General features: G+C 45.6%; 1 protein-coding gene across 1 annotated transcript; it reads left to right on the top strand.

Annotated features, from left to right (window-relative positions):
- Positions 1–2,089: 2,089 nt before the first annotated feature.
- LOC118513772 (hybrid signal transduction histidine kinase L-like) lies at positions 2,090–15,152 on the top strand. Its single transcript, XM_036059949.1, has 3 exons — positions 2,090–2,793; positions 6,768–8,650; positions 8,757–15,152. The coding sequence occupies exons 2-3, from the start codon at positions 6,815–6,817 to the stop codon at positions 8,874–8,876; spliced, it is 1,956 nt and encodes a 651-aa protein (XP_035915842.1). The 5' UTR covers positions 2,090–2,793; positions 6,768–6,814; the 3' UTR covers positions 8,877–15,152.
- The last annotated feature ends 331 nt before the right edge of the window (positions 15,153–15,483 follow it).

The raw sequence follows: 15,483 nt of genomic DNA, 5'->3' as shown, positions 1-15,483 counted from the left end.
ACAAAATGAAGACGATCCAACCAACATAATGCAAGGGGGGGGGGGGGGGACTGGGCAGAAAGTTGGAAAGGAGATGAGAGGTGGTGGTGCTGAAGAACGGTTGGGGACGTGGACAACTGGAAAAAACGCCCAAAAATGTCTTGTGAATGGCATTCGGTCGTGCAAATGGCATTGGAGATGGAAGCCTTCACAAACTGATGCAACAATTCAGCTGCAGAATTGTCCCCATAATGTCATCCGAAAAAGATTCCTCTCGCCCAAATGCAACCACTAACACCCCACACGATCCTCAAAACAGTTCATGTATCAGTTTTCTCCCGAAGACGAATTTCTTTGGAAATCAATTACAGTGAAACGCAACGTGGTGTAAACTAACTCAGCATACACGCCGTTTTATGTCATTGCAGGGGGGGTTTTGGCAGCCCGTAGGCGTAAAACGATTTCATCTGCACACAGTGTAGCAAGCTGACAGAAACCATTCAAGAAAAATCCACATCCCACAGGGCGAGAAACATTAAAGCATCTTTATGTGTCATTAGTTTTTTGGCAGGAGGCGCCTCAAATCGATGGAGACGCCTGGTGCTTTCTTCCATAATAAATCTTTCCACACTTTTGCTTCAGGGGGGTTTCGGTAATTTATTCTAATGCGCCCCATTAAAAACTCTGCACACTACTGTTTGCACGTCCGCACACGGCAATCCATTATGGGCTGTGCTACATTGGAAGTACATTTATCTTCGCTTGACTCGCACAGGAGAAGCAAATAATACAAACAAACTTAAAAAATCGATACCAAAGAAAGGAACGTTAGCTAAAAGAAGGAATGGATTTCTGTACTGTCAACAGTTTTTTTTTGTGGTGTGGGCCTGCGTGTGAGTGGGAGCGAGAAAGCCTTCTATGTGGTAAGAATTTTCCCAATGGAAAAAAAACGAAAAAAACTCCTCAAACACTCCTTATTTCATTGACGCGCCCGGTTCGGAAATTCGGGCCTGGGTTTTGTGCCATCGTCTCACCATTCGCTGGACCCTTGCACTAAGAAGAGTCGAAACTATTTCCACAACACGGTGCCAAACCTCCGGTCGCAAATATAAATGGGAGGGAGGGGGGCGAAAAAAGCGAGACAGAGAAGCCCTTCAGAATAGAATAGAACATCGAAAATAAAACTCCCTTCTGACAAAAAGAGAGCCCCGCCACAGAAGGTGGAAAATGTTTGTCGAAAAGAGATGAAACGCCGTTTTGCAAACGTCATCCGGTGGCAAGGCAAGAGCAAGCAAACGACGCAATTCAGCTCTGTGCTAAAAATAGAATCCAAACCACCAATTCCAGCACTCATATCCCTCCCATTTCCCTCCCCCACTAGCTCCCGAGTAGCAGCAAGAGCTTGGAAGCTTTCGGTGGTTTCGGAACCCGTATGTGAGTGGTTGGATGTTCCGCGTACATACACACCGTTTCATTCTGCATTCGAACGAACATGAACCTGCGCCATGGTGGAAGCTTGCCCTCTCGAGGAACTTGCTTTTCGGTGGGACAGGCGATGGAGCGTGCAGAAAATAGGACGTCATAAAACTCTTCCGCCTTGAACTGCCTCTCGCCTTGACTTGAGTGTCCTAAGTTTATGTCCGGGTCCGCTTGGAAAGAACCAACCGAGCTCAGGCACACTCACACACAGCGAGACGTTGAGCTTTCGGTACGCAGCACTGTACAATGAAAGAAAGTTCCGAAGGTATGACGTTGTCCCGCAAAAGTAAAACTCACTCCAATGCAAGGGATGCGAGTGAAAAAGGCAAACAAACTGGTGGAACGAGGACACAACCCGGAACTTTGCTCAATGGAAGGCACGATACACTCACTGCGCAACACAAAAGCTTCTTTTCACCCAGCCATCCCAGGGGGAAGGTGTCGTAGAAATGGGGAGGGGAAGAAATGGGCAGGAGGAAAATTCATTCAAAACGTGTGGGCGACTGACCCGAACACCGAATGCCATCCGAACCGGGTCTTTCCCGAACCGGGCCATTTCCCGAACGTCGGCTGTTCGGGTGGGGGATTCCGAAAATCTATAAAAGGAACCAACTCGACGCGCTTTTCCAACATTCTGCAACGTACAGTGCCGCCTGCGTGACGTGTGTGAGCCTGTTTGAACCGCTCGAAGTGAACATTATCTGTCTATTATCGGTGTAAGGTCTCGGTCTCGCTCTGCCCCCAAAGAAGTGTTTGGTGGATCAACTTGTTGTTTGAACTGTCCCGCAAACCACCGAACGCGCCGCACTTTCGGTAATCGGTGTGTGTGTGTGTGTGTGTGCGTGTGTGTTTGTGTGTGTGTGTGTTCGCGCACGCACCTTGTGCGTCGAAAACGGAAACTAGCGCGCGTGGGTGTCCGTGTCGGTCGGGGACGAAAGCTCGAACCCGAAAACACCTACGCACAATACCGGGACACAGCACGGTGGTGGTGCGCCTTCGCCAAACCGGGTGGTGCAGTCCGGACGATTTATGCGGACACAAGGACCAGCACAGGTCAGTCAGTTCCCGACGCTCGGCAGGATCAGACACGGAACGATCCGGCCCTTCAATAGTACCCAGGAACAGGTGGTCTAGTGGGATTTGTCAACCAAAAGAATAGAAAAAAGCGAGTCGATTGTGTGTGTTTGTGTGTGTGAAAAAGTGATAGAAAAAAGACAACAAACTTTAAAGTGCTAAGTGAAGACTAAGACTAGCACTTACAACTTCTGAGTTCCTACGGTGAAACCCAAACCTTGCTCCCGAGAGGATCGAACATCAAGCAGCATCAAGAAGTTGGTAAGTGTTTTCCCATAAATCTTGCCACCTTTTGCCCCCAGGGTGCTTTCCATCCCCCTAACGTAACGTGTACTTTGCAACAGCAGAGCAACCCCGTCCGGTTTTTGTTCCCGGTTGACCTAATTTTTGCTCGCCCTCTGTGCAAAACTCTGTGCAACACCGAGGTACAGATGTTTCGGTCGGTCGGTTGGTCGGTTGGAAGCCGCTCGTAAATGTAATCGCTGCTTGTGCCTCGCGTGGCCTCCCACCGGAAACGGGACCGCGGGTCATCGTACCATGAATTCTGGAAACCTGTGGCGGCCCCGCTGTGTTGAGCGCGCCTTGTTGACCTGTTGACAGGTAATGTAGGTCAAATATGGATTCCGTCTCGCATGGGAAGAGGTCATAGCGTGTTCGTGCACACCATCATAAAAGGGTGTCGCTAATGCCGCAGCCCGACGTGCTGTACATGTGTGTGCCGTGCACGCGGAGATAACGAGATGTTGTGCGGAAAATTGGAGCATTTGTGTTGCTGCACGCCACACTGCACCAACTTGCTGAGCTCGGTTGTGGCATGTGTCCTTCGTAAGCCTATCCACCAAATGTCCTTCATCGGAACATGTACCAGCGAGAGAGGGAGATAGAGAGAGAAAGACAAAGGGAGAGAGTAATGTGCAAGGCTTATCTGCAGATAGCTGCAGAGCCAGCCTTCACGTCGGTAGCGAACAATTAAAGCCACTCGCTGCCTCAGTAATTTGTTTGGATTAGTCGTTGAAGCTTGACGAATGGCTGTCACTGTTTTTGTGTGGGCAGTAGGGCTCGGCAGCCCCAAAAATAGCACCAGTAGCTAGAAAAGCTGTCAATTTGGCAGAAATCTTGCCCCATTCATAGCCACCCATTCAGCAGCGGCAGTACAATGCTTCAATGCTTCAACGCTTTTATCCTTCTCACTCTTTAAGCGTTATCTCTCTCACACTCTCTCTACCTGAGGAGGATTTTCCCTGGTAAATGAAGCTTAGATGGGTACAAATCCGTCTTCCAATTATCTTGCAAGCACTCGCTATACCGGCCACCAGCCAATGGGATCCGTTTGCCAAAGCCGGTCTAAATCGTTAAACGGTCCTTCGAGTTCTCTATACGGGTTGAGCTTTCCGTTTGTTTGTTCCCCACATCTAACAGAGCACAAACAGATTGCTTTGCTTCGTAAATCGTAATCAGAGCGATCAGAGGGTGAAGAAAAATAAACCAACCTCCCGGGGATGGAAGTTGTTTTTCGAACAGTGGCTCTATTCCAACCTTTCAATTTAACCCGTTTAGCTCTGCCGGGAAGGACGACCAAAACTGGGAATGAAAACGTTAATTCGTGTGACACACACACACACACACACGACCGGGAAGTTTCACCGCGTTCTGCTGGAAGCTTGTCACGTTTTCTGCAACAGATATGACCTTCGGTGACCTGGCTCGGATGAAGAAAATCCAGCAGGAAGCAGGACAATTAGGGACGGAAAAGCTTCGCTCACTGTCGGATTTTGCAAAATCCGATCCGGCTCTATGGAAATGACAGATCTACCGACCCGACCGAGGCTTCACAATGCTCGTGGCTTATAATTTTCCCAATTTTCCGAGGAACAAAGTTTTTGACACGTTTTTCTGAACACCGCCGCACCGTTGACCAATCAAACGGCTCAACCCACCAAACCCTGGAGCGATACGGCTTACGCAGGCAGCAAATAAAAAAGAGATATTCTTTGAGGGAAAAAGGTCTCGCTTGGATTTTCCTTTTGGAGTTATTATAGCTGAAAATGAGATTTACCGTGTGAAAGCGATGGTGAGTTTACCGGCGGAGCTTATAATTTGACGACCGTAGTCCCACCATCGACGGACTGAGTTGTTGCTTTGAGATTAGATTAGTGCACTTGTTGATGATCCTTGTGCGTGTGCGTGTGTGTGTGGAACCGTTTGTTTGGAGCAAGTGGCCCAGGCGCTCTTAGAAAGACAATTCGTTTTACTTCGCTATTTTCCCTCCCGGTTTACAAATTAATAAGATAAAGTGTCGCCGTTAGGGAAAAAAGTGAAGCCTCTCACCGGGTCAGGATAGGGTTACCGATGCCTTCTGGTGAATGTCAGCAAGAGAGAGTCCTTCGCCGTTTTCTTTCCCCCCACTTTCTTGGCACACAAATTCCGAAACCCGGGCTCGATATGCTCCGCTGGTGATAGCACTCGCTTGAAGGTCATCTTGGGAAGGTTTCACCCCTTTTACCCGCACCATTCGCACTTTCCACAGCATCTTGGATTGGCTGTGGCTATATATTATCCATTGTCCTTGCTGACTGCAAAGACTACTGCTACCACTGTCAACCACACGGCGAACGCGTCCGCGCCGGTTTTATTAATTTAATATTCTCCATTCCGACATTGCTAAAAGCGGGTCCGACCAAGCGGAACCGACCGATGCCACCACACCGACCACAAGAAGATACGAAAACACGAGCAGCTACAGAGAAGTGAGCTTTCGGTAAATAATAAGAAATTAAGACAATTTCCAGAAATAGTATTCTGCTCGGGGAGTGCGTATCGAACCGAAACGTATCGCGCGCACTACCCTCTTATCATCCGGACTGCTCCACCATTTCGTTGTTCCAGTTTGGACTAGATGGAGATAGGGGGAAAAAAGCTACAACACATACTTTGTTCTTTTTTTCTTCTCGTGCTGGCCACTATCGCTATCGGATCTTGCTGCTACCGTTCGAAATAACAACCGGTGGCTCTCAGGAAAAGCGATGTCGTGTGTACCGAGGACAAAACAGTAATAGTTGGGGAGGAGAGAAAAAACACACACACACGCCCCTATCGAGGTGGGACAAAAGGGAAAAGTGGACGACGGCGCGCCAAACAACAACAACACGGGGCGCAAACTTTTGACCGAATGACGCAAGTGAACCTTCATCGAAAGATAAATGATAATGATTATGGTCAAATAAAACTGTGTGATTCATGTCCGCATCAGCTTTCGGCCCGTCGGCCCGTCTCCGTCGTGAATGTGTGTGTCTGTGTGTGTGTTTGTGTTTTCCCACCACCATTTCCTATGTTGGTTTTCTCACTCGCCCCACAAAAACACGCGTGGCAAATTGTGCTTCCGCCGTTTTACCTCACACAAGAGGCAGGGATTTTCCCGACGCGCTTTTTCCTCGAACTTTCCCAGTCGGTCCCCAGCCGTCTTCGTAGTAGTGGTGGAAGAATGCGGCGAAAGGAATGGGAAAAAAACGCGCAAACAAAGGTTAAGGGTTACCAAGGTCTAACACCCGAACCCGGCCGATATAAACCGGGGCGAGAAAAACCGGCCCCAAAACCAAAAGCATAAACACACACACATATAAGCACACTAATCCAGGAACGAGAAGTCCGGGGGAGGTGGGGGGGGGGTTGGAGTCACCGGAAGGAATGTCACCGGTTGCGGTATCTCATCGGTTGGTTGTGTGAGAGTGAGTGTGCGAGGGCCTGCTAGAGCGTGCTCTTTCCCACGACCTTGCTGCCTGTTGGGGAGGGAAAATGCTGGGTGACTCTTGCTACCGCACGAAGGCTAACACATCGCCATCGTCGGTCGGTCTTTGTCTGACGCCGATGACGCAAATCGCACCCGTCCGGCGTATCCAACCGCGACCCCGTGTACGGAATCCTTCGTTATCCTTGAGCCTCGACAGGGTTGATAATCAGACCGGGGTTTGTCTTCCCACTGTTTTCCCCGTCCACCGAGCGTTAGGATGTGAGTGGTTCGTGCGTCAAAAGTTACTGTGGCGTTGGGAGAGCAAAAGGAGAAAAAAGCGCGGTTGGGAAGCATTTATTATCATTCCGTCTTGGAGTTGGTCTTGGTTGGTCTCGGTCGAATCGTTATTGTCTTGTAGCGAAATTGGAGTTTTTCTTATCAGCGAAATTTAAATATATCATTCTTTGTTGTCTCTCCCTCTCTTTCTCCTCATTAACTCTATTCTTAGCTACTTTGGGTCATTAGTTGCATCCTAATTTTGCCACGATCGAAACAATGATCAGTAAAATGGCGCTGACGTGGGCCATAGCGCTCTGTGGACTGATGGCGATGGGAAAGGCTGAGTCGTCACTGTCTGGTAGCAGCAGTAGTAGTAGTGGAAGCAGTGGTAGTAGCAGCAGCAGCAGCAGCAGTAGTAGCAGCTTCCCAGTATTCGGTACTAAGCGATACACTCGTTCCAATCTCCTTCCCTCGAGTGAGTACGGTGGCCAGGGTCTATCGCTCCCCGTGTACCGTGTGCCAAACTCCCGGTACTATGATGCCCCGGTCCAGCCACAGTACTTCCCGTATGCACCGTATCAACCACCATCCAGCAGCGATTACTACGACGATGCCGGTTACTACGGAGACACTGGTAAAGGCTACTACTATATGCCACAGCCGACCCAGCACCGTCGGTATCAGCGTAACAACGAGCGGTACACATCCTACGGACTGCCGACGTATCGAGGCGAGTACAAACCGACACCTTACTACTACGCACACGGACCCAGCTACAGCTATTCCGATGACCACGAGTCAAGCAATCCGCTCGATGATCTGCACGAGGAGATGCTGCAGGAGGACGAACGAGAGCGTGCGCGCGACTACTATCCCGTCGGACAGGAGCAATGGTACGAAAGTCCGTCGCGTCCAGATTCTGCCTTCCTGCGGAATTTGATCATGTACAACAGCCAGCTGCAGAACTATGGACGTGGCCGACAGATGCTTCCGATGGACATGTCGAATGAGGAAGACTTTGAGGAGTACGATGATACGGAGCCGGATTACGAGTACGATATTCCGATTGCCGACAGTCGCCCGAGCTATGGTAACTTCTTCGGCAATGGCTATCGAGCGGAGAGTTTGCCCTCTTTTGGTCCATCCGGAGCAGGATCTGCTGGTAGCCGGAATACGTTTAGCCAACTGAATAGCTTCCGTAACAGTATGGCCAAGAATCAAATCGACGAGGATGATGAGGAAGTGCAGGAACTGAAATCGCTTATCCATCAGCAAAAGAACAGCCAGCGACTACCACCCATGTTGATGGACAAGATGGCTCCTTTTGTGTTGAAGCAGCAACAGTATCCAACAGCGGCCCACAAACCATCACAGCACCAACCATCGCAGTCGTCATCCCAGCAGCAGCAGCAGCAACAACAGCAGCAGCAGCAGCAGCAGCAAGTACACCAGAGACAATCGAAACAGCAGTTCCAGCAACTTCAACCACAGCAACAGATACAGCAGCGTCAAAAGGAGCTACAGCAGCAGCAACTGCAGCAGCAGCAGAAGCAACTGTTGCTTCAGCAACAGCAAGAACTGGAAGCCCAACAGCAGCTTCAGAAGCAGCAGAAGCAACAGCAACTGCTCCGAACACTTTCCTCCGACTATCAGCCGACGTACGAGACGGACAACTGGCAGAAGGACAGCCCCAGCTACAATGCGTACGATTACGATGCCGACGAGTACGACGATTCCTGGAGCCATTGGGATCGTAAGCGTAACGTACAGCCAAAGAAGGCTACCTTCTCGTCCGCCACCGCCACGACCACCAAAACGACGTCAACCACGACGAAGAAACCGAAGACAGTGGTCAGCACAACTGTAGCTCCTGCGGCAGCGAAAGCTACCACAGCATCGACGAAGGCGGGCAATGGACAGAAGGAGGTCGTTCTACCGAGACCCACCAACCCGAGGAACCTGTTCGCCGCGAACTTGATCCACGCTGTAGATGAGACGAGGATGCAGTTGGGCACGCAGAAGGCTGAGGATGGATCGAAGCAGAAGGATCCCAAGTCGAGCAAGATCTACGATGCGATCAGGGCTATGATGAACATGAAACAGGATCTAGAGGTGAGTCCCATTAGTGTTACAAGACTTATCTGTTTATGATGCTTCATTGAGGAGTTGAAGAGGATACTAATCTCCAATCTGAATTTTGCTGATCTCTCCTTCTCAGGGTGCAGATCTTCGCCAGCAGCTCGAACATCAGAAGCAACTCGCCCACATCCACAAGCGATTCGTCTCCAACGAGGAATCGCTCGTACAGCAGCTGGACGGACTGAAGCGAGCGGCTTAAACTCCAGAATCTACCAGTATCAACGCACCGAGACATCGATGTGCTAAGTGAGTTTTTTGTTTGTTATTTTTTTAAGTTCGTAAGGAAGACTTTTCTCATACGAAAAAACCGATATCCGTAGCTAGTTTTCAAACCACTGCTCAAAACAGCTAAGTTTTTTCGAAGCAAACACTTGTTTTAATTTTTACATATACTAAGAACAGCATAGCATCGAATCGTAAACACTACTTCTACTACTGTTTTAAAATTTGGTTCCCAAACGCATTATGGATAGCGAATGTAGGGGAAGATAGCAAAAAGAAGACACAAAAAAACAACACAAAAAAGGTTGAGACTGAAATCTTGTGTATATATAATATGGGCGAGTTTAGTAGAACACTATATACAGCGGCTGCAAACAGCCAATTATACCATGGTTCGCAAAGCGAGCACCAGGCGGCGCGCGGTGTTGTCCGGAGATCGGGTGGGAGATATAGATTCTTGTTATACATATTTATACATACAGGCCGCATGTGATTGAAGCGCGACGGAGAGTGTGTTAATGGTGGAACCCCAGCAAAAAAAAATGTACATTTACTTAAACAAAAAAGTGACCATACCATTCCGCGTAACCCTGTGCGATGGCAAGCAACTGTGTAAGTTGGGATTAACAGTGCCACCTCTTCACGGGGGCACGGACTGGGATCGTTACTTTTGGCCGAGACTTGCCCGCTTTATGTCCAACTTCTTCTCCGGCTCTTCTTAAGTAACTACCCGTCATACTAAAAGCCAACATAATGTCAATTCACCTTTACTTTTCAATTTTGCTTATGTCGCCAAGACACGCCAACAGGGGTTGAAATTACATTTACGTTGCTACGTGTGTTTGTATACCGCAAGAGGAAGAAGCAAAAAAGAAAAAGCTCAAGACACTTATCGTTTTTGCCGAAAGAAAAAAAGAAGAAGGCATGACATTAGAGAAGCATCATCACAAAAAACAAGTGTTTTTGGGATGATTGAGGATAATGATTTGTTTTCCTTTTCCTATTACTTTAAAATGGGATAAGATAAGCAACGGCAGTGTTGCAAAAACCTTCCCCGGCAAAAGTGCAAACACTCGTATATCAAGCAAAATGAAAAAAAAACAATTAAAAAAATGGCGGCGTGTGGAATGGTAGCCCCGGAGAAGATAAACAACCGGTGGAAAATCATCCACTGGCAGTTGAACTGAACGTCGTAACACTTTCTAATGTAAGGATCTGCAGCAGTATGTATATCGTGTACCGCGGTAAGGGCGCGCACACTTTGGTGGTTGAAAGTCCCTTCCAAATGGCAGCTAGCGCCCTAAGCAAACACAACAACTCGGAAGCTCCAAAGTTGGCTCCAAACGCACACGCACACGCACATCCACAACGCGTGTTGGTGGATTCCCGGTGTGGGGAAGTAGCCGAGCGGGACACATAATCGCCCCAAACACGATCACGAACCCGGTCCAGGCGCCGTAGGTTGGGATAAAAGTACCGACCGCGTGTACTAACCAAAGGCCGGTTCGTTTCGTTTGCACGAACGATTAAGCCTTAAGCCTGCTACTGTCACATCTGGAAACCAATCGTGTGGAAGTTGTGTATGTGTGTATGGGTGTGTGCCATTGGAACCGTACGAGTGGAGGCTGTATTAGATAATATAATCAAAAATACACATGGGAAGTATTGTACGGGCCAGTTCATGCGGAAACGTGTGCACTCGAAAAAAAAAATCGGTATTAGTCACTAAAAACAAACCCAAGACAAACAAATAACTAACCGGTCTACTTATCGATGTTATAAGCAAACAAAACACACATACACACGCTCATAATGCCAATACACGAGAATGCAGAATATAAGGCACAAAGCTACCAAAATATGTTCTGATTCCACCTAAAACAAAAATTGGAAGATTTATTTACAATTTTTAGCAAAACACATATTCAAGGTAACGATATCATGTAAATTGGTATGTGTCTGTCTGTGTGTGTGTGTGTGTGTGTGTACTGTACTCTCAACACGCAAACACAGTGTACAGATTGTAAATAGAAAAGTAGCGCTGGCGGGAGAACTGGAGCACACATTATAAATCGAATCAAAGAGCTTTCAAAATCGGTCTCAACATAAGCTTAGTGTATCGTATGTATTGCATGCTTGACATTGCAAATTTTTCCTCTCACTTTTTCTTTTCAACTCTTGTTTCCTAGTCTTTGTATTTTTTTGGTACAATATTTTGCTCCCTTTTTCTCGATTTGTTTAAAAATACTTTTCTTATTTTAAAAAGTTTTTTAATGCTTTCTAAGCTTTTGTTTTCCACTATGCTCTTTCACTATTCAGCACACTATGTACATATAAAAGCAAAGCAAAAAAAACACAATACATACAAGCAAGCCTTATTCGTCTTGGGTACCTAATCAACAATCAGCAAAGTATCTACATTACCAAACTAAGCTTATTGCGCGTGCACTAATTAAGCAAAGCACACACATACACACACTGTGTTCCTTCAAGCGAGCCAGCATTTTTCCCGATGTGTTTTCCCGCGGCTTTTCACAATTCTGCACCTTTTGCTGCTTATGAGAATTTCTTTCACATTCACGCACAAAGAATAAGGCACAAACTGATTTTGGCATAACGCGTAAATCAACATTACAGAGAACATGGACTGCATGTAGCTATTAAACAAATCTACTTAAACCAAAAAGAAAAGGGTTTTAAATACTATTAGCAACAACCAAACAATGAAAACCCCCAGCGGCAGCTACTGCATTCAGGGAGAGGAGGTTCAGATGCAGTACTTTGGGGACAATTGATTAAGGGGATCATGAAAATTGAGGCAAAAATAATTAAAGCGCTTTTCCTATTTTACAAAACAGCTGCTCACTCATCGCCAGCTTCTCGTCACTCCAATTTCATGTAGAAATAAGGATCCATTTTCCACACTAGCTCGATTTTCTTGTTCCGTCGGCTTTAATAATAATCCATTTCCTAGTCTTATTGCCGACCGATTGCGATGGGCTTGGGTGGAATGGAGTAATTATAGTTCGCTTTAAGCACGCACATCATGCTGTACACGCTACCGAAGGGCGAGGGGAGCTTTTTCATCCTCACCCCTTCTCCGAACCGGCTTAACTTCCTCACGCTAATTTTCCAAAACCAGTGAGGGGTTGGTTTTCCATCGTTGGCTAGCTTTGTGTGCCGGACCGAGCAACTGTGGCCAGAAATAGTTAGATCCAAAAATAGTTTAATCAGCAATCGCTTTGATGCTTTCGGTGGTCGTTGTTCTCCTTTTTGTTTTGTTCTTGTTTGCGGAAAACCCCTTTTTTCCTAAAACATGCCATTGACCAGCGCCAAAAAGGTCATACTGAATTACACTGGCAGAATGAAGTACCTAAGCAAAATTCCCGGTTTTACGTCAAACGCTAAGGAATCATGCAACAGAATAGGGCTATGGGAGTGCAAAAATACATTCCAATAGTCGAATACCGCACATCCGATGCTGAGCTACAAATTTTGAGGACTCACACAAGCGCCAAGGGATAGTAGCGTAAGTGCCAACAGATGAATACGTTTCTTTCCTATTCGTTTCCATCTCAGGCACATCATAAATAGAATCATAACACAATTAATTGTGTCGCGACGGCGAAAGTTAGACTGGGTTGAAGAGTTATTACTCAACAGAAGCCAACATAACTCACTCACACTTGCACACAACCAAATATCGATCGGTAACGATCCACGGAGCATCACCAACACAACCAACACAACCAAATCAATCATGATGGGAGAAGCGAACACTAGGAATTCTTCCTCCGGGAAAAAAAAGGTTTCTGGTGATCGAACACAATGCCAAAAGCGAGTCCTGGGAAAATAGAGTTGCTGCACCAAGAGATGTTTGGCAAACTGCCAACGGAATCCACTGCTCTGTGCATTGCGCTGGGGCGAGTCTGCCCGGAAGCTATCGGGAAGAGTACATTCACCCCCAGAAAAAGGGAACGCGTAAAAGGGAATGTACGACTTGCCGACCAGCCTGGGCAACCAGGGCCTGGGACTGGGTTTTGCCGCACCACATGGACGAGGGATGACATACATGGAACCACATCCTATGTACCATTGATGATACCGGCCGGAGCAGTTCTGTTCGATCACGATGAACCTATTTTGTGCGGAGTGCAAGAAAATGATCTCCCCAAAAAGGAAGCTTCCCTTGGCGCGTTCCTTATAATACGTTCGACAAGAAAATAAAACAGAAAAACGCAAGGGTTAAAGGGTGAAATTTTTGGCAAACATGCAAACCTAAGGGTTGATCACAAAATCACGCAACCCCAAAAGCCTGCCGGATAGCCTTATCCTTTGGGTTCGCTTTCCTTTTTCGTTAAACAGTAAGAAGAAAACAAAACGAACAAAAATGGCCAGATATCACCAGAAAAGGGATAATCGAAAAAGGGGATACCTTAATTTCTTTGGGAATACAATTTAGGTTTTGTTCGGTTCGTGGAACGAAACACTGTCCACTTGAGACGGGATGAAATAAAAGAGTTGATAACGAGAGAGAGCGAGTGTATATGTGAAAGTAAGCTGTAAGTAGAATGGATTAGAACAAAATGGATTATAGAAAGCCGATAGCCGTGTGGAAAAACCAAAGAAAAAAAAAACCCCGCGAAAGGATCACATACACAAATTTGACAATAAAAATATTAAATCGTTTTTAAAAGAAAACAATGCAAACTATTTGTCCGTAGGTAATATTGAGCGAGAGAGTGAGTGAGTGAGTGTGTGAGAACAATGTGAGAGCGAAAAAGAGCTGTTGGTTATTGATTTATCATGTTCCTGTTCCTTTTCTCGCTTTCCATACTGCTTCATTTTAGCGATAGAATTGTACAGCTTTAATATGTAAAAGCTTTTTTATATCATTTTTCTCCTCATTTACACCAACTTCAATATTTGCCTTTCTGGTGCTTCCTTGTTTTGCAAAAAAACTTTTAAAAATAGTTCAACTAATCAAACGCAAACTCAAACGCAACTAAAGCTACAAGATACTTGAAATAGTGCCAACTTTTCTAATCATCCTTACACAGAGACAGGCATTTTGCTCGGAATGCTACAAACGAACGATGTAAATCAAATGGCTGTAAATGGGGCAAAAGGAAGGGAGATAGAATTAACTAGAGAGAGAGAGAGAGAGAGAGAGAGAGAGAGAAAGAGGGAGAGTATAAGTTCTATATTGATACTTGTATATTTTTTGTACTCTTCTGAAGTTCTTGTAAAAGAATCAATCTTACATAAGGCAGCTTTATCTCATCTCAAACCGCGTCCTCAGTAAAGCAGAATAAAAAGGGATAATTTGCCGGAGATGCAAAATTATTTTAAATGCCACCAACAAGAGTCACAAACATCAGCACAAGAATACAGAACATTATAATATGGTAAAATAATAAACAAGGAAGATCACTACAACAGCCACCATCCCATAACACATACAGTACATGATGCTAATATTCTTCTAGTGTAAAAGTGTCGTCGGTGGGAAATGAAAAAAAAAACACATAAAAGTACAGAAATTATCCGTATTTTTTTGTCTATATGATGAGGAAAAATATTATAACAAAAAAAAACATCTAACAGGAAGCAGAAAAAAAGGGGAAAGATAAAAGAGAAAATACTGAGAGCTAATATAATTTTAAAGAAAACAAGAAGAGAGAAGAGAAGAGAAACAAAATCATACGTTACAAACCAAACGCATAACATAGACAATGAAATCTTGTTGGTGATAGTATTGATAACTGCTGCTATTAAAAAAAAGTATAACTGAAAACCGAAAAATTCCAAACCGAATAACCAAACATATATAGAAAGAGCAAGCAAAAACATTCCAAAAAAACAGACGAAAATTACTCACTCTTTTAACACTCAACCGAAGGAAACTGATAGAAAACTGGTCGAAAAAGAAACAGAACAACTTCAACTTCTAAAACATACGCACATACAGAATGCCATCTTCAACAGATTAGAGAGAATGAAAGAAAAAGCGAAAATGAAAAGAGAAAAACAAACACTACAAATGTACATATCCTCTCTATGAAATAACAAACAGAAGAAGAAAAAAAGAAGAAGAAAGCAAAAAAGAAAACACACACACAAACAATTTACGATCTTTATACGTGAGAGCGTGGAAAAACAAAACAAGGTAACTCTCCGATCAGCAGCTTTGTACATAGAATAAATACAAAAATATATACATATACATATATATATATATTATATACATACACAACGGCATTCCGAGTGTGCGTTTCATTTTCGGAGAACGATTACAATCGGAAAGAAACCGGGCCTGTGGGCTGTCGTGCGAGCGGAAAACAATTTTCTTCTACTTGTTGCTTTCCACCGCAAAAGGTCAAATGTCATCGAGAAGAACTGTGGTGGCACCAGGCGCTTCGGAGGTAAGTAACGCCGGAAGACACGGCAAAGTTAGATGAACGAACATTTTCACCAAACCCAGCGAAGGACAGAGGTGGGCGATAGGATTTGTAAAAAAATAAATACCTTTCAACATTTTATTGCCACAGCTGAACACCTCGTCCAGTTCGATCGTGCGATCG

The sequence above is a fragment of the Anopheles stephensi genome, chromosome 3 (genome assembly GCF_013141755.1).
Source record: "Anopheles stephensi strain Indian chromosome 3, UCI_ANSTEP_V1.0, whole genome shotgun sequence".
Lineage (NCBI taxonomy): Eukaryota > Metazoa > Arthropoda > Insecta > Diptera > Culicidae > Anopheles > Anopheles stephensi.
The sequence above is the reverse complement of the archived record's forward strand: the minus strand, read 5'-3'. Positions and strand labels throughout refer to the sequence as shown.

What these genes read in the sequence shown, in the direction of transcription:
- LOC118513772 (XM_036059949.1), top strand. Translation starts at nt 6,815, where the DNA reads ATGATCAGTAAAATGGCGCTGACGTGGGCCATAGCGCTCTGTGGACTG. An exon ending in ACATGAAACAGGATCTAGAG is followed by an intron (nt 8,651 to 8,756) that starts GTGAGTCCCATT and finishes TCTCCTTCTCAG; the next exon opens with GGTGCAGATCTTCGCCAGCA.